At 37.3% G+C, this 20,291-nt stretch overlaps 1 protein-coding gene across 5 annotated transcripts in view; it reads right to left on the reverse strand.

Annotated features, from left to right (window-relative positions):
* Nucleotides 1–20,291, reverse strand: part of ULK4 (unc-51 like kinase 4) — a 530,581-nt gene that overhangs the window by 222,510 nt on the left and 287,780 nt on the right. For all 5 annotated transcript variants that reach the window (XM_058555650.1, XM_058555625.1, XM_058555632.1 and 2 more), the window contains exon 32: nucleotides 18,450–18,555. In XM_058555650.1, the coding sequence (XP_058411633.1) occupies nucleotides 18,450–18,555 (106 nt within the window). The remainder of the gene's footprint in view (nucleotides 1–18,449; nucleotides 18,556–20,291) is intronic.

Below are 20,291 nucleotides of genomic sequence, written 5' to 3' on the forward strand. Positions count from 1 at the left end.
AACCAATTAACTGCAAATAATTCAAACTGTAATTAAAATTGTGATCGGTGCAATGAAGGAGAATATGGGATATCAAGGAAGGTTTCCTTGAGAAAATGGTGTTTGAGCTGAACACTGAAGGAAGTAACAAGGTGAGAAGGGTGGGGAATGGTATGTGGGAAAGTGAGGGGTGGAAAGAAGCATGGTACCCAGCAGAAACTGAGAGAAGGTGAATGTGGCTACAGCATAGACAGCAGAGGGAAAAGTGGCTCGAGTTGAAGCTGGTGAAATAACGGCTGTATGCTTTGTTAATGAATCCAGTCTTGCTCCTAAAAGCAGTAGAAAGCTAGTACGATAATAATATGATAAGATTTGCCCCCTAAAATGATCATTCTGGCTGTCGCTATATGAAAAATAGATCAGAGAATTCTCATCTCCTACTCCAACGTTCTCCTGTTCCCAAGGTCAGTCCCCCATAAATCATCTCTGAAATTCCTAGTAGACAGCAATGCAGTTAAAACATTTGAAATTTTATGAAGTGGGTGGGTGGATGTATTATTATTACCCTCATTACATAATAGAGAAAACTGAAGCACAGAGACATTTAGCTGGCCCAGGGTTACGCAACTGGCCTGTGCAAAGCCAGGATTTGAATGTAGGCAGTCTGGCTTCAGATCCCTGCTATCAACCACAGTGTGATATTGTCTGGCCTATTCTCTAATACTAAACAGGTAGATTAATGAATTTAATATCACACATTTATACAGACAGCTTTGGCTATTTAACACCACCTTAATATTTGTTATTTTATTGTATCTTAATAATACTTCTCTTGGGCAAGCATAAGGAAAAATTTATAAAGTTATAAATTTCTTTTTTGGAGATTTGTTATATTCTTCAAACCTGGATGATTATACCTTTCTTTTAGCACAATTATATAACTACGGTTTCTAACAACTTCTAAAGAACACATTTTATAATACTGAATAGTTTTGTGCTATTTCCTTAAAGAAGATGTCATGTCAAAACTGAGGTGAAATGCTTGGGACCATTAAGGAAATTAAGCCAAGGCAGTCACGTTGCTGCACTGGGGTCCTTGTGTCACGAAGGACTAACATGCTTATTTTGGTGGCATTGACCATGGCCACTGAATGCATTTAAGGATCGGAAGGACTTAATCAAGAACTAAACGGAACTGTAGTGGAACCCAACTTCATTGGGGTCCATTGGAGTTGCCCCAACTTAGGCAATTTGTTAATGCTACGTTTCCACGGTCCAGTCGAGAGCTACACCCCCAGCCAACCTACAGACATGAGAGTCAAAATAATAGATGATTTTTGTTTTAACTGATTGAGTTTTGGGGTGGTTTGTAATCCAACAACCACTGATAGAACTTGAAAATAAACACACTCTAGAATTAATAGGTATAACCGAATAAATTCTCCTCAATAACAGATGAAGTAAAATGAATGTCAAAATCAAGGAACACCAAACATTTTGACAGATATGTTAAAAAAGGATACTATAAACAGTTACACAGGGTAGTAAAGAAATAAATACGGCTCTCGTCAATAGTTAGCTGAAAAAAATCAATAAAACATTTCTGGCATCTTAAGTGTAAGATATCATAAAACACCAATTGTGACATTACTATAATCTAAACTTTACTTGCACACCTAATACTGTATGGTGTTTTATTCCTCCTATAGGTAAACTGAAATAACAAATGTTGTCTGAGTAGTTCCAGAGAGGAAAAGTAGAATCAACTAGGGTAAAAATTACAGAGAGGCTAGCTTCAGGTCAATATAAAGAAATACTTTCTAACAATTAAACTTTTTCAAAAGTGGAACGTGCTGCCTTGTGCGAAAAAGGACTTGCTAATTCCAGACCCATTCGCACAGTAATCTCTCAAGGTGACAGCACACAAGGGATGCCAGCTTGGGTGGCAGCTGAGTCTACTGTGATGCTTTTCTAACCTGGATTATCATTAGCCTCACCTAGGAAGTTCTTCGGCCCCCTTCTCAGAGTCTCAGTCCCAAACCACTGGTCTAATCCTTACATGCTAGCCAAGAGAGAGGTAAATAGGTAGTCAGTTACTACCAACCAATTATCCAATCCTCAAAACTGTGAAGTGCATTCTAGCCATAAGTTTCCAAATGATTTTAATGCTTTCAATAGCTTTTGACAAAAATGACCCTGTGCCCACTGAATGCACCAACCAGTTCTGCTGATTTTTCCTACCGCTCTTCCCAGTGTTGACTGTGGCCACATGGGCCTACCTGCTGGTCCTTTGCCAGGCCAGGCCTGGCCCCACCTGGGTTTTGCATTTGCTGCTCTCTCTGCCCATCTTCCCCAACATATCTGCAGGGCTTGCTTCTTCACCTCCTTCAAGCTTTCACTTAATCATCTTCACAGTGAAGCCTTCCCTAACTACCCCAATGTAGGATTTCAACCCCACTCCCATCCAGACATTTCAGGCCCCTTTCCTTCCTCATATTTTTTTCCTCAGTATTTATCATCATGTAACATCCAACATCATCTAATACAAACTTCAATTCATTTATTTTGCTTGTTCATTTTTTCCACCAGAATGTAAGCTCCATGAAGTGATTTTTTTGTCAGTTCTGTTCATCTCTGTACTCCCTGCACCTAGAACAATGCCAGGCATACAAACACTTGTTGAAAGACTGAATGAACTGCATCAGGGGTGGCAAATTATCTGTGCTTGTAAATAAATTTTTATTTAAACAGTCATGCTCATTTATTTATGTATCATCTACAGCTGTTTTTGTGCCACAAGAGCAGAGTGGAGTAGTTGCAACAGAGACTATGGCCCACAAGCCTAAAATAAGTCACATCTGGCTCTTTATAGAATAGTTTGCCGACTCCTGCTGCACCAGTTGTGGTCTCGGGTAAAGCTCTGATTCTAAATTTCTAGGTACCTGTACTAGATTAAAGATGGTCATGTATTCGTTGCAGCTCCTGTCATTAAGAGGTGGAGCCTCTTTCCCTACCCCTTGAACCAGCCCGGCTTAGTGATTTCCTTCAACCAATAGAATGTGATGGAAGTGACACGAGATTTTGGACTCCAGGTAGCAAGGGCCTTGCAGCTTCCACTCGGGCTCTTCCTGAATGCTGCCATCATGTTAAGAAGTCTGAGTGAGCCTCCTTGAGGATGAGCGGCCCCGTACTCCCCTGAGGCTCCAGGCACACGAGTGAGCCCAGCCTACGCTGCCAACCACACAGAAGAGTGAGCAAATGACTGTTCTTTTAAGTTATTTAGCTTTGGGGTGGTTTATTAGCTAGCAAAGGCTACTTGACACAGTAAGATTTATTTATGATTTTTAGGTTAAACCCCTAGGGCAAATTTTCCACTTTTTCTTCATATCTCTTCATAGTACTATAAAGCCAGCAGCTTCTTTCTTAAGGTATTTGTATTTAATTTTCTGTTATTTCTTGAGTTGAATCATAGTTTAATAACTAAATTTTACAAATGTGGTGACTTGTGAACATTTGAAAGTAGTTTTTTTTGTGTGTGTGTGAGGGAGATCAGCTCTGAGCTAACATCCGTGCTAATCCTGTTTTTTTTTTGCTGAGGAAGACTGGCTCTGAGCTAATATCTATTGCCAATCCTCCTCCTTTTCTCCCCAAAGCCCCAGTAGATAGCTGTATGTGATAGTTGCACATCCTTCTAGTTGCTGCACGTGGGACGCGGCCTCAGCATGGCCGGAGAAGCGGTGCGTCGGTGCGCACCCGGAATCCGAACCCGGGCCGCCAGTAGCGGAGCACGCACACTTAACCGCTAAGCCAGGGGGCCGGCCTTGAGAGTAGTTTTGAGAAAGTACAATGGGGGTTAACAAAGCATGGCCAGTGGACTGGCCACCTAATTTTGTAAATAAAATGTTATTGAAACGAAGTCATGCCCATTCACTTATAGATTCTCCAGGGCTGCTTTCCTGCTATATTGACAGTATAGAGTAGTAGTGACAAAGACCACATGACCTACAAGCCTAAAATATTTGCTGTCTGGTCCTTTACAGGAAAAGTTTGCCAACCCCTACCATATAACATTATTTTGAATGTTATTCATAAAGGTAAAAGAATCTAAAATAGCTATTAAGTACACTTTCAAAGCCCAAACAACACTCATAGTGATTTTCCGGTCTCTTGAGGAAACACCAACTTAGGCAGTTTTATAATAAACCTAGTAAGAAATGAGTATTTTCTGGCGCTCCATAAACCAATGGAGACAAATATAATTTCTTCAAATGCTTCTTTGGAGGTGCTACAGGGTTTTTGGCTGCTTCAGTGTGTCACGTAAATCCATTTTGCTGACAGCTCTGCTGGTAAAACTGAAGCTGGAATTAATATCAATTATCGAAAAGTCATTGCACAGGGACGAGCCAGAAGCCAGTTTTAAAATGTTAATAACTCTGATATTTTTCAAATGTAAACAAAAGGTCTTCTTTGTTTTATAATTCCTTCCCTAAACGTTTTATTTAAAAATGAAAACGTTTAAGCTAAAAACCTGAATTATATAATGCAGGTGTGTGCTGGTGATATGTCAATGACTCTACCTATCAGTTTGTGCACTTTGTGGCATGCCTATCAGGAGGCAGACACTGCACTGAGGTCCCCTCGTATATTACCTACCACACTCCATTGAGTCTAAACACCATTATTTTATATACCACTAAGAAAGAAAAAGTGCTGCCAAATACATTATGCCACATGCTTTATCACTGAGATCTTCATTTTATACTCAAAGCAAGTGTTGAGACTTACTTTGATATGGTTTTTCTCATATATTGCCTTTATGCATACATAAAAAGGAAAATATAAGTAAAATTAATTGGTTTAGGTTTTCTAAAAAGTTCTTTTCATTTGGAGGCTGACTCTCCTAACTTTTCAACTCAGAATCATGAATGTGCACGTTGTTCTACATGCTTCATTCCATCAGAGCAGTGGTGCAGGAGAGCATCACTGAGGCACACTCTCCTAAGGGGTTTACTCCCGGGATACTCACACCCATTCTGCAAGGTTCAACACGCACGTGCCGGCAGCAAGAACTATGTCAGGAACGCCACATGGATAGCAGTGGTTGATGGACTGGTTTCAGAGATATTAAAATGTGAGGAGAAAAAACGTGTGCCTTACAATTCATCCTACCGCTAACTATTAGTGTATGATCTGAGGATGAAACTCAGTTTGACACTGGCCTAATACAGGACTGTAATGAAGCACTTAAAGAACAATCATTTCTACTTTATTTATATTACAGTTCACTTAATACCCAATGGTGATTTTTAAAGTATCAATATTAGAAATAACTCTGTGTATTTGGAATAAGAACTTAATCCTGTATGAAATGTAATGTAGGAAATTAAATGTAATGAATATATAACCAATGATTGAGCCAGAATTGATCCAAAATAAAGATTAACAAGAAGACTTTATTCCAACCAAGTGCGTACATTCAAGCCCATACAATGGCAGGTCATCAGTGACTCTTCATGTGGCCAGGCTCCACTGAATCTTAATCTACTCTGGGTTTGCAAACACCCATCAGACCCTTACTCAACTTTGGAAAAAATCAGCCCACACATTAAGTGGTCAAGGAGTTTGGAGAGCATCAGAGTATGATGGCAAGTCAGACCTGGTGCTCATCTCTGGAGCCTGGAATCAGATCATTCTGCAGGCCACATGGGCCTCCCCTCCCCTCCCCTGTAACCTCCACTAGCTGGGGCCAGGAAAGAGTTCCCTATCTCTGTGTACTCCTGGAATTCCACTAGCCTTCCTCACCCTACCACAGTGGCAGCCTGACCACCCTCCTCAGCCTAACCATCTAGACTCATCATGCCCTTTGTCTCTATTTATGCTGTCACAAGAAGCTCAGGACTCCCACATCACCCACAATCTCCTGCAGTCTAAACAGCAAGGCCTTTCAGAGGCCACATCCCACCCATTCCCAACCTATGAACCCCTTCCTATTGTGACATTTAGAGCCATATAGTAAATATTTTAGGCTTTGTGGGCCATGTGGTCTTTGTCTCAACAATTCAACACTAGCACTATACAGCAAAAACCAACCATAGACAAAATGCAAATGAATGGACATGTCTATGTTCCAACAAAACTTTATTTGTAAAAGTAAGCAGACAGCTGGCAGGCTACATTTTACTGAATCTCAGATCAACAGTCTGTACCACCTACTTCCTCTCCCCCAATTGCCATCATTCTCAGACCACTAAATCACTTCCCCTTATTCCCCAATCCCAATGTTACCCTAACACTACTCTTGCCATAATTATTTGTGTGATTTCCACTTCACTCCACAAAACCTGGAATGGGGCTAGGTGTTATGAGAACTGAAGCTTATACAGTTCAGGGGTGGCGATGGACTACAAGAAGAAAAAAACAAAATGATGAGTGTAAATTTGCCTCTGTATAAATGAGGGGCCTTGACACTTAAGCTTCATGGCAAATATACCTGTGCTTCTTCTGGTGCTCCAACTTTAACAGTCCATTGAACACAAAATTTCAGTAGCCACCTCGATCACCTCATAGACAATCCTTCCATGCCTGACCTCTCAATACCCTAAGCTCCTGTCTTCCAGAATTTTGTCTTTCATCCTGCCTAAACCATGTAATACCATGCTTCATGGGCCAGTAGCTGCAACCTCTGTAATCTCAGTGTCAGGCATCTTATTCCCCATCCACTGTTTCAGCTAGCAAACAGAGCTACTAAGAATCTTACCAGCATTATTCCACAGTAGCCTGATTCTCAGCCCAAGTTAAAGAGAAGAAGGTTTTGAAGAGATACATGCATGTACTTTTGGTTTAATGGAATGAACACCAATAAGATTTACAGGAAACTAACAAAGATTTTGCTGAAATTGTAATCTCAAAAGCACCACTAGCTTGGATTAAAAAGAACAGGGAAAAAAATTCTCTTTCAGAAGGAAAAGTGGTCTTAGGGCCCCAAACTTCTATGGACAGGAATCAGGCTGGGAAACATACTCAGCTACAAATATCAACCATTCTTATGGAAAAGGAACCATGATTCAGATCTTTTAATAGTTTAAGCAGTTTTAATGGTTTGTCTTTCTAGAAATTTCATCTAAGTTATCTAATTTATTTACATACAGTTGTTCATACTATTCACTTATAATCCTTTTTAGTTCTGTAGGGTCAGTAGTGATGACCTATCTACAAATTAGCTGATTCTTTTTTCTGCCAATTCAAATCTACTACTAAGCCCCTGGAGTGAATTTTTCACTTCAGTTATTATACTTATCAACTTACAAATTTCCATTTGGTTCCCTTTTATAATTTCCTTCTCTTTATTGATATTCTTTATTTGGTGAGACATCATTTTCACACTTGCCTTTAATTCTTTAGACATGGTTTCCTGTAGTTCTTCACAAGTATTTGTAATAGCTGATTTTAAATCTTTGTCTAGTAAATTCAACATATGGGTCCCCTCTGAAACAGTTTCTATTAACTGCATTCTTCGTGTGTATGGGCCATAATTTCCTGTTTTTGTTTTTTAGCATGCTTCGTAATTATTGATGGAAAACTGGACATCTTAGACAATATAATGTGTGAACTTTGGAAATAAGACCTCCCACACACACCAAATTTTTTAGTGGTTGCTGTTTTGTAGTTGTTAGCTTGGTTAGTGACTTTCTTGTTCTAATTCTATAAGTCTGTATTCCCTGTAGTGTCTGGCCACAGAAGTGTCTGTTTATTTAACTCACTGGCCAGGTAATGACTGGCCAGAGATTTTCTTAAATACCTTGAATCAATCAGTCTTCCACCCTTGGCCAAGGGGCTCTGTGTGTGTGTTGGACAATGCCTTCGACATTTAAGCAGTTTACAGCTCTGTGCTGGTCTCAACATCAGCCAGAGGGCTTGCTCTTCTTCCTGAGATTCATTCTTCAGTTTTTCTTGAATAAACACTCCCTATATTGTTGCAAGCTGCTAGCAGTTTGGTAGTTTCCAGAGTTCACAAAGTTAATCGTCAAAATTTTTTCCAGTGTTTCACGGGACGAGAAACAAAGGAAATGCAAAAGAACCAGAAAATAAGCAATAAACAGCAACATTAAGTGCTCATATATCAATAATCACTCTAAACATAAATGGATTGAACTCCCCAATCAAAAGACACAGAGTGGCAGGATGGATTAAAAAGCAAGACTCAACAATATGCTGCCTCCAGGAAACACATCTCAGCTCTAAAGACAAACAAGCTCAGAGTGAAAGGATGGAAGACAATACTCCAAGATAATGGCAAATAAAAGAAAACAGGTGTTGCCATACTCATATCAGACAAAGCAGACTTCAAGATAAAACAAGTAATGAAAGACAAAGACAGGCAATATATAATTTTTTATTGGGCGTTTTCTTTATGATGTCTTAATAGTTTATAATATTGTGAGATTTTGTTTGTACATTGTTGTTTGCCAATCACCATATACATGTCTCCCTTCACTCTTTGTGCCCACTACCCCCACCTGCTTGCCCTTGGTAACCACTATACAGTTTTCTCTGTCCGTGTGTTGGTTTAATTACCACATATGAGTGAAATCATGTGGTGTTTGTCTTTCTCTCTCTGGCTTATTTCACTTAACATAATACCCTCCAGGTCCATCCATGTTGTTGCAAATGAGAGGAATTTTGTCGTTTTTTATGGCTGAGTAGTATTCCATTGTATGAATATATACACCACATCTTCTTTATCCAGTCATCAATTGAGGGACATTTGGGTTGCTTCACTTCTTGGCTATAGTGAATAATGCTGCAGTGAACATAGGGGTGCATAAGCCTCTTTGGATTGTTGATTTCAGGTTTGTTGGATAGATTCCTAGTAGTGGGATAGCTGGATCATAGGGTATTTCTATTTTTAATTTTTTGAGAAATCTCCGTACTGTTTTCCATAGAGGCTGCACCAGTTTGCATTCCCACCAGCAGTGTATGAGGGTTCCCGTTTCTCCACATCCTCTCCAACATTTGTTGTTTTTTGTCCTGGTGATTATAGCCGTTCTAACGGGTGAGAGGTGATATCTTAGTGTTGTTTTGATTTGCATTTCCCTGATGATTAGTGATGTTGAACATCTTTTCATATGCCTATTGGCCATCTGTATATCTTCTTTGGAGAAGTGTCTGTTCATTTCCTCTGCCCATTTTTTAATCGGGTTGTTTGTTTTCTTGTTCAGTTGTGTGTGTTCTTTATACATTCTGGCGATTAACCCCTTGTCGGATATAGATTTTGCAAATATTTTCTCCCAGCTGGTAGGTGGAATATTCATTTTGATGCTGGTTTCATTTGTCTTATAGAAGCTTTTTAATCTGATGAAGTCCCAGTTGCTTATTTTTTCTTTAGTTTCCCTAGTCCGAGTAGACATGGCATCTGAAAAGATTCCTTTATGACCAATGTCAAATAGTGTATTGCCTATATTTTCTTCTAGGAGTATTATAGTTTCAGGTCTCACCTTTATGTGTTTGATCCATTTTGAGTTAATTTTTGTGAATGGCGATAGCAGATGGTCTACTTTCATTCTTTTGCAAGTGGCTGTCCAGTTTTCCCAGCACCATTTATTGAAGAGACTTTCCTTTCTCCATTGTATGTTCTTAGCTCCTTTGTCAAAGATTAGCTGTCCATAGAGGTGTGGTTTTATTTCTGGGCTTTCAGTTCTGTTCCATTGATCTGTGTGTCTGTTTTTGTACCAGTACAATGCTGTTTTGATTACTGTAGCTTTGTAGTATGTTTTGAAGTCAGGGATTGTGATGCCTCCAGCTTCGTTCTTTTTTCTCAGGATTGCTTTAACTATTTGGGGTCTGTTGTTGCCCCATATGAATTTTAGTATTCTTTGTTCTATTTCCTTCAAGAATGTCATTGGGATTCTGATTGGGATTGTGTTGAATCTGTAGATTGCTTTAGGTAATATAGACATTTTAACTATGTTTATTCTTTCAAGCCAAGTGCATGGATATCTTTCCATTTCTTTATGTTGTCATTGATTTCTTTCAATAATGTCTTATAGTTTTCATTATATAGGTCTTTCACCTCCTTGGTAAGATTTATTCCTAGATATTTTATTCTTTTTTTGCAATTGTAAATAGTATTATCTTTTTGAGCTCTCTTTCTGTTAGTTTGTTATTAACATACAGAAATTCAACTGACTTTTGTAGGTTGATTTTGTACCCTGTTACTTTGCTGTAGTTGTTGATTATTGCTAATAGTTTTCCAATGGATTCTTTAGGATTTTATATATATAAAATCATGTCATCTGCAAATATTGAGAGTTTCACTTCTTCATTGCATATTTGGATTCCTTTTATTCCTTTTTCTTGCCTAATTACTCTTGCCAAAACCTCCAGTACTATGTTGAATAAGAGTGGTGAGAGTGGGCACCCTTGTCTTGTTCCTGTTCTCAGAGGAATGGCTTTCAGACTTTCCCTGTTGAGTATGATGATGGCTGTGGGTTTGTCATAAATGGCCTTTATTATGTTGAGATACTTTCCTTCTATACCCATTTTGTTGAGAGTTTTTATCATAAATGGATGTTGGATCTTGTCAAATGCCTTCTCTGCATCTATTGAGATGATCATGTGGTTTTTATTCCTCGTTTTGTTAGTGCGGTGTATCACGTTGATTGATTTGCGGATGTTGAACAATCCCTGCGTCCCTGGTATAAATCCCACTTGATCACGGTGTATGATCTTTTTATTGTATTGTTGTATTCAGTTTGCCAATATTTTGTTGAGGATTTTTGCATCTATGTTCATCAGCGATATTGGCCTGTAATTTTCCTTCTTTGTATTGTCTTTGTCTGGCTTTGGTATCAGGGTGATGTTGGCCTCGTCGAATGTGTTAGGAAGTGTTCCATCGTCCTCTATTATTTTGAATAGTTTGAGAAGGATGGGTATTAAATCTTCTTTGAATGTTTGGTAAAATTCACCAAAGAAGCCATCTGGTCTTGGACTTTTATTTTTGGTGAGGTTTTTGATTACTGTTTTTATCTGTTTACCATGATTGGACTATTCAGATTCTCTATTTCTTCTTGAGTCAGTTTTGGGAGGTTGTATGAGTCTAAGAATTTATCCATTTCTTCTAGATTATCCGATTTGTTGGCATATAGTTTTTCATAGAATTCTCTTATAATCTTTTGCATTTCTGTGATATCCATTGTAATTTCTCCTCTTTCATTTCTAATTTTATTTATTTGAGACTTTTCTCTTTTTTCTTAGGGAGTCTGGCTAGGGGTTTGTCAATTTTGTTTATCTTTTCAAAGAACCAACGCTTTGTTTCATTAATCCTTTCAACTGTTTTTTTGGTCTCAATTTCATTTATTTCTGCTCTAATTTTTATTATTTCTCTCATTCTCCTGAACTTGGGCTTTGTTTGTTCTGCTTTTTCTAGTTCTGTTGAGTGTAATTTAAGGTTGGTTATTTTGGCTTTTTCTTGTTTATTAAGGTGGGCCTGTATTGCTGTGAGTTTCCCTCTCAAGACTGCTTTTGCTGCATCCCATATGAGTTGGTATGGTGTATTTTCATTTTCACTTGTCGCCAGATATTTTTTGATTTCTCCTTTAATTTCATCAGTGATCCATTGCTTGTTCAGTAGCATGTTGTTTAGTCTCCACATCTTTGTCACTTTCCCAGTTATTTTCTTGTAGTTGATTTCTAGTTTCATAGCATTATGGTATGAAAAGATGCTTGTTATGATTTCAATCTTCTTAAATTTATTGAGGCTTGCCTTGTTTCCCAACATATGGGCTATCCTTGAGAATGTTCCATGTGTGCTTGAGAAGAATGTGTAGTCAGTTGTTTTTGGGTGGGGTGCTCTGCATATGTCTATTAAGTCCATCTTGTCTAGTTTTTCATTTAAGTCCATTATTTCTTCATTGACTTTCTGTCTGGATGATCTATCCATTGATGTAAGTGGGGTATTAAGATCCCCTACTATTATTGTGTTGTTGTTCATATCTCCTTTTAGGTTTGTTAATAGTTGCTTTATGTACTTTGGTCCTCCTATGTTGGGTGCGTATATCTTTATAATTGATATGTCTTCTTGGTGAGACCTGAAACTATAATACTCCTAGAAGAAAATATAGGCAATACACTATTTGACATTGGTCATAAAGGAATCTTTTCAGATGCCATGTCTACTCGGACTAGGGAAACTAAAGAAAAAATAAGCAACTGGGACTTCATCAGATTAAAAAGCTTCTATAAGACAAATGAAACCAGCATCAAAATGAATATTCCACCTACCAGCTGGGAGAAAATATTTGCAAAATCTATATCCGACAAGGGGTTAATCGCCAGAATGTATAAAGAACACACACAACTGAACAAGAAAACAAACAACCCGATTAAAAAATGGGCAGAGGAAATGAACAGACACTTCTCCAAAGAAGATATACAGATGGCCAATAGGCATATGAAAAGATGTTCAACATCACTAATCATCAGGGAAATGCAAATCAAAACAACACTAAGATATCACCTCTCACCCGTTAGAAGGGCTATAATCACCAGGACAAAAAACAACAAATGTTGGAGAGGATGTGGAGAAACGGGAACCCTCATACACTGCTGGTGGGAATGCAAACTGGTGCAGCCTCTATGGAAAACAGTACGGAGATTTCTCAAAAAATTAAAAATAGAAATACCCTATGATCCAGCTATCCCACTACTAGGAATCTATCCAACAAACCTGAAATCAACAATCCAAAGAGGCTTATGCACCCCTATGTTCACTGCAGCATTATTCACTATAGCCAAGAAGTGAAGCAACCCAAATGTCCCTCAATTGATGACTGGATAAAGAAGATGTGGTGTATATATTCATACAATGGAATACTACTCAGCCATAAAAAACGACAAAATTCCTCTCATTTGCAACAACATGGATGGACCTGGAGGGTATTATGTTAAGTGAAATAAGCCAGAGAGAGAAAGACAAACACCACATGATTTCACTCATATGTGGTAATTAAACCAACACACGGACAGAGAAAACTGTATAGTGGTTACCAAGGGCAAGCAGGTGGGGGTAGTGGGCACAAAGAGTGAAGGGAGACATGTATATGGTGATTGGCAAACAACAATGTACAAACAAAATCTCACAATATTATAAACTATTAAGACACCATAAAAAAAACGCCCAATAAAAAAAAATTTTGTTTCAGTGTTTTTGTGGGTTTTGCGGCAGACAGGCTTACTAGGGTCCTCAATCCACCATTTTGAAAGCCTGCCTAGTCAGTTTTCTTTTAAAGACTATCATGGAAGAGGAAAAAAAGATATTCTTTTATATTAAGCACATATTTAACTTTCTTGCATACTTTATTCCATTCTGTAGATTTGAGTTTGAGTTTTCCTCAGGCATCACTTCCCTTTAGCCTGAAAATTTAATTTACCCTTTATTGCAAGGCAGACCGAGTGGCGACAAATTTTTCTACCCTTCACTTAACTGAAATGTCCTTATTTGACTCTTATTTAAAGGAAATTTTTGTTAAATATAAAAATCTAGATTGGCAGCTTTTATTCTTTTGCACTTTAAAGATGTTTTTCTGCTCTTCTAGCCTCCACCGTTTCTGACATGAGGTCAGCCATCATTTGCAGTGTTTACCTCCTTTATGTAATGTGCCATTTTTCTCTGAACACCTTCAAGATTTTACTTTCATTTTCAGAAGTCTGGCTATTATGTGCTTAGGTAGTTTCTGTTTGTTTTTTTATTTTTCTAGGGGTTTTCTCAGCTTCTTGGATCCATAGGCAAATATTTTTACCAAATTTGAGAACATTTCAGCCATTATTTCTTTAAGTTCTCTTTCTGCCCCATTATCTCTCTTCTGTTTCTGGGATTCCAATTACACAGATATTACAATGCTCAATTATTGTCCCACAGGCCACTGATGCTCTTTTAATTTTTAAAAACCTTTTTTTCTCTTTGTCCTTCAGATGGGAAAATTCTATTGATCTTACAAGTTTAGTGGCCCTTTCTTCTGTAGTTTTTAGTCTGCTTAAGCCCAGCCAGAAATTTTTCATTTCAGATATTGTACTTTTCAGTTCTAGACTTCTACTTGGTTCTTTTTTTATTGATTCTATTTCTCTGATGAAATTCCCTACCTCTTCACATATTATACTCATATTTTCTTTTGGAGCCTTGGATATATTTATAATAGTCATTTAAAAAGCCTGGTCTATTAATTCCAACATCTGGGTAATCCTGAGTTTTGTCTGAATTGACATTTTATTATTGTTATGGGTCCTATTTTCCAGCTTCTTTTTCATGTCTGCTAAGTTTTAGTTGTATACTGGTTATCGTGGATAATACGTTGTAGAGAGTCTAGACTGTATTGTCATCATTTAAGTCACATTGACTTTTGTTCTAGCAGGCAGTTAAATTCTTTGTGAATCTCTTGACTCCAAAAGGCCTTGTTTTATTCTTTGTTAGGACAGGTTTGTAGTGGTTTAGTCCTTAGTCCTAGGGCTTAGCCCTTACTGTAGGACATGGTCTAAACTGTAAGGCAGGTCTAGAGTAGCCCTTGAATTCAGGCTAGCATAACCTCCCTCAGGTGCATAACAAGGTATCTCCCCTGGCTAGGCTGGAATTCCTACACTCCTATCTCATGATGCTACCTTTACTCAGCTTTCCGCCTTACGGCATCTGCTCTATCCTCTGCTAGACCTAATAGAATCTTGCTTTGTGCATGTGCAGCCCAGTCATCACCAAGGACCTGTGGGAAAACTCCATGTAGATTTCTGGACCCTATCCCTCTTTGCAACTCTTCTCTTATACTCCGCCCTGTGAATACTCACCAGTTCACGTCTCTGAACACTGAACTTTTCCTCCCCAGCTCAGCAAGACCTCTGTGTCCTGCTTGGACAGTGTTTCCGCCCCCATGCAAAAAAAAGCCCACAAAACCCAGAGTGTCATGAGATGAACCTCATGTGTTTCCCTTCTCTCAAGGATCACAGCCCTAATCTGCCTATTTTCCAATGACTAAAAACAATTGCTTCACATATTTTGTTGAATTTTACTGTTGTTTATGGTGGGAGGGCATGTTAGTATCAGTCATTGTCATGAAAGAAACCCAACATGCACCTTTTCAAGTGCACATAATAAATCATGAAAATTGACCATATATTAGGTAAGAGAAAATCTCAATAAATTCTAAAAAGTAGAAATAGTGATGCCAACCAGTTGCTGATCACAGTGCAATAAAACTAGAAATAACAAAATTAATAAAACAAAATATACCCTCACTTCTAAACAATTCTTGGCTCAATGAAGAAACATAAACCAAAATTGAAATATATGTAGAAAACAAAAATGATGGAAGCACTACAGATCAGAATTCTGAGTAAGGCATAGCTTTAAATACTTTTATTAATTAAAAAACAAAGAGAGATAAATGAGCTAAGCATCTTTACTCAAAAACCTAAAAAAAGAATGACAAAACAAACTCAACAAAGGCATAAGGAATGAATTAAAATATAAAAGCAGAAATTGATTATTTTTTAAAAGTAGGACTAATAAGTAAATTCCCAAACTGGCCTAAAAAAATTATACACACACACACTAGTAACACCACTATCTTAATTACTAAACAAAAATACAAAAGTGTAAATACATAATACAAGAAATGGTAATGGGGAAATAACTTCTGAAATCTAGAGAAATAAAAAAATTATGAGAACCTATTTTGTCCAACTCTATGAACATAGATTTGAAAGTGTGTATGAAATGAAAACTTTCTAGGAAAAAAAAATTTATAATGCTGACTCTAAAAGAAAGGGGAAAATGTAAAAAGATTTATTATCATTGTAGAAATAGAGAAAGGTGTCAAAGAGCTACCACTACTACCATACTTCTGAGAAACAGCACCAGCCAGATGGCTTTACAAGGGAATTCTACTAAACTCTTAAGGAGTAGATAATTTCAGTCATACTTGAGCTATTCCAGAACCACAGAGAGAGAAAAAACTATTTTTTTAAAGAAGCAATACAATGTTAACACCAAAATCTAGCAAAGGATGTATTCCATCAAAACCAAACAAGAAACAAAACTACAGACCAATCACACTTATGAAGGGCAGTGGGAAATCCTGAATATAACATTAGTAAAGAACTTAAGCAGCACAATTAAAGAATAATATATCATGATTAATTGTGGTTACTGACTCAAACACTAGGATGGTTTAACATTAGGTAATCTATTAAATATAAGCCATTACATGAATAAATTGAAGGAAAAATTATTTGATCATTTCCATAGACACCAAACAGGCATTTGACAAATGTCATTTATTCTTGATTTCAAAAGACAAAATTAAAATAGATAAGTACTTCCTTAACCAGGAAAAGAAAAAAGATTCTGATTCAATACCAAGATATACTCCACCTCATCCTCTTTAAACCTTGCATTTGGACAGGAGAGAAAAAGTAGAATTATAAAATTGGAAAGAAAGATTATCACTACTTGCAAAGGATATTACTATGTAACTGGAAAACCAAGGAGAATCATTTAAAAAACCACTACTACGGAAAATAGTAAGAGAATTAACAGGTAGAAAGTTAGACAGAAATCAAAAACTTTCAAATATATACTAAAAAAATAATTGGAAGATACATTGGCAGAAAATTCCTTATCTCTAATAGCAAGCAAAAAAGATAAAATACTTGGAAAAAGACAATCTTAATAAGAAACACATAAGGCCTATATAAAGAAAACCATAACGGACACAATAAAGTCTTGAACAAATGGGAAAACATAACATGCTTTTAGATCTGAAGACAAGCAATGTTATGTGCCTTCGTGGAAGTATAAATTGGCACATCACTTAGAACAACTTGTCAATATCTATAAAAGTTACAAATGCATATACCCTTTGATCCAGCAATTCTAATCCCAGGAATTTACCCTATAGATACTCTTGCTCCATGTGAAAGTATGTACACATAAGGTTATTCACTGCAGAACTGTCTGTTAATAGTGAAACATTGGAGATAACCCATATCCATTAGAGCACTGGTTAATTACGTTATATCCATAAAACAGAAGAGGATGCTGCTGTATAAAAGAATAAAAATATCAGATTTGTGGTTACCAGAGGCGGGGGCGAGGGGGGGGATGGGATAAAGGTGGTCAAAAGATACGAACTTCTACTTGTAAGATAAATAAGTACTAGGGATGTAATGTACAATAGGATGACTATAGTTAACACTACTGCATGGTATATTTGAAAGTTAAGAGAGTAAACCCCAAGAGTTCTCATCACAAGAAAAGAAACATCTTTTTTCTTTCTTTCTTTCTTTTTTTTTGTATCTATAAGAGATGATGGATGTTAACTAATGGATGTTAACTAAACTTATGGTGGTAATCATTTCATAATATATGTAAGTGAAATCATTATGCTGTATACCTTAAACTTAAACAGTGCTATATGTCAATTATATCTCAATAAAACTGGAGAAAAAAAGAATATACATCTCTATGTAATAAAGCCCCTCAACTGTTGGCAATTTTTATTATTGTTGGGAATGTACATTTTCCTTAGGGTCAGAAAAAAATATCACCAACATTCAAGTATAATAACTACATAGAAACAGAACTCCAATCTGAGAAGGCTACATACTGTATGATTCCAACTATATGACATTCTGGAAAAGAAAAAACTATGGAAACAGTAAAAAGATCAGTGGCTCCCGGCGGGGGAGGCAGAGGCAATGAACAGGCAGAGCACAGAGGACTTTTAGGGCAGTGAAAATACAAATACTCTGTATGATATTATAATGATAAATATATGTCATTATACATTTGTCCAAGCCCACAGAATGTATAACACCAAGAGTGAACCCTAAGGTAAACTATGGACTTTGGGTGTCAGTGTAGATTCATCTTTGGTAACAAATGTACCACTCTGGTGAGGGATGTTGATAATGGCAGAGGCCATGCATGTGTAGGTGCAGGGGTTATATAGGAAATCTCTGTACCTCCCTCTCAGTTTTGTTTCAAACCTAAAACTGGTCTAAAAGAATAGTCTTAAAAATTGTGTTCAATTGTAATATTGCAGATATGTATAAGATGTAAAGTAAAGCCACCCTCAACCCATCCAATCTCATTTTACAAGATGCTTTTGACCACATATGTTTTTATTTTGATTGGCAGCAATAAGTCTAAATACTATGCTCACACTTCTATTTCTTGACTTATCATCTCTAAGCAGTGCCTATCGACTTTGTGCCGTAAAAGAGAATGAATGAACTTAGGGAAAGTATCATGATCTAACCACACTTTTCATTTTTGCTGGTAATATTATTACTCGTAGACCCTTCAACATCTATTTTGACTGATCAACTTTAAATAGTACTTCTTGACTCTCTACTATGTAAGATGAGGAAACTTACAAATAGACCAAACTCAACAGAATCAAAGACTAATTCTAAGAAGCACTTACCTTGTTCATAAAGTAGCTTCATATTCAAATCTTTGCAGGCAACCAGATTGTTGAGCAATGCAATCACACTTTGCATGGTGTTACCCAGAATGTTCTCCTGATGTTCCTGTAATAGATCATAATTTTCATCATAACTATATAGAAATAAAATTACATCATAATAAAGACAAATGATCAAATGACCTCCATCCCTTCATTCTTTGCACGGGGCTAAACCATTATCTTTTTGCACTTTAACGAAGCAGACCCTTCTGTGTTAAGGCACTTCCCCTCAGTGAGTTCAGTGAGCTGGGAGGCAGCATGAATCATTCAGAGCACCAGTGCTGCTGCACATAGTCCCCTGCCAGAGAGCTGAGGGACAACCACATAGCCCTCCATGCTTTAGATGGGCAACAAAGGAGACAGAGTGACCAGAAATCAAGTATATGGACCTGAGGAGACCACATTTGAAAGTGATGTTGAGATCACAAAAGAAAACTATTTACACAAAGAAATATTTCTACAGTTTCAAGAGTAACCTGGCACTATTATTTTCCTACTTTAGTCTTGTACGTTGATGGTTATGTTGGATATGACTTATTGCATCACTGCTCCAGTGTACTGAACTACACTTGCGACCTAAAAGAGTGAATTTTGCTTTCTTCAATACTTAACACCCTATAGCAGAGAGTAACTTTGGTCCCAAAGAGAATGAGGAAAATGAGTAATTCTCTAGTCTTAATTTCTCATTTTAAAGTGATGAAGATAATTTCTTTGTAATTTTTAAAGAATTCCAAAAATAACTTGCTTTATTTCTGTTTTTCATGTCTCTGAATTTTTAAAAAATTAAACAATTAACTCAGATTATAACTGAAATTATAAAATTCCAAATAATATAAAAATAAGGAAAAAGTCTTTAAGCTCCTGGACTAGGAGCAGTGAAAGCCAATGCTTCTAGGTGTGTAGCTTGCCTCATGCTAGTCCCGGCCTTGCTCCTTGATACTCTGTTAATAACTAGTCTCATCCTAAAAAGTGACTGGTATATCAACTCAGTAGGCTCCATCTAGACCTCTTCCTAGTCATTTTACACATACATACACACACAGAAATATATGGTTTGCTATTTTTTAAATATAAATGATGTCACATTTATTAATTCACACAAATAATTAATGAATAGTTATTACGTGCCAGACACTGTTCTAGGCACTTCAGGTATGTTAGTGTACAAAACAAGGTCCCCTGTCCTCATAGAAATAGACAACAAGCAACAGGCATAATAAATAGGTAAATTGTATAATGTGTTAGAAAGTAACAAGTGCTATGGCAAAAAAGAAAAGAGAAGAGCAAGAGAGGGGGGTTGAGAATTCAGCACTGGGGCTGCACATAATTTCAAATTGTGTGGTCAGAGTGGGACTCATTGAGAGGGTGTCATTGAATAGAATTTTTATTTTACTTTTTAAATGCTGAAGCATATTAGAATTTTTTGGATTAATTTCTTTTTTTTTTTTTTCTTTTTGTGAGGAGATCAGCCCTATGCTAACATCTTCCAATCCTCCTCTTTTTTTTGCTGAGGAAGACTGGCCCTGGGCTAACATCCAGGCCCATCTTCCTCTACTTTTTATGGGACGCCACCACAGCATGGCTTGCCAAGCAGGGCATTGGTGCGCGCACAGGATCCGAACCGGCGAACCCCGGGATGCCGCAGTGGAGCGCGTGCACTTAACCGCTTGTGCCACCGGGCCGGCCCCTGGATTACTTTCTTTTTAATAAACTTTTCTTTGGAAATAATCTTAGATTTACAGAAGAGTTGCAAAGACAGTGTAGAGAGTTTCCATATATCTATCACCCAGTTTTTCCTGA

The sequence above is a fragment of the Diceros bicornis genome, chromosome 2 (genome assembly GCF_020826845.1).
Source record: "Diceros bicornis minor isolate mBicDic1 chromosome 2, mDicBic1.mat.cur, whole genome shotgun sequence".
Taxonomy (NCBI): domain Eukaryota; kingdom Metazoa; phylum Chordata; class Mammalia; order Perissodactyla; family Rhinocerotidae; genus Diceros; species Diceros bicornis.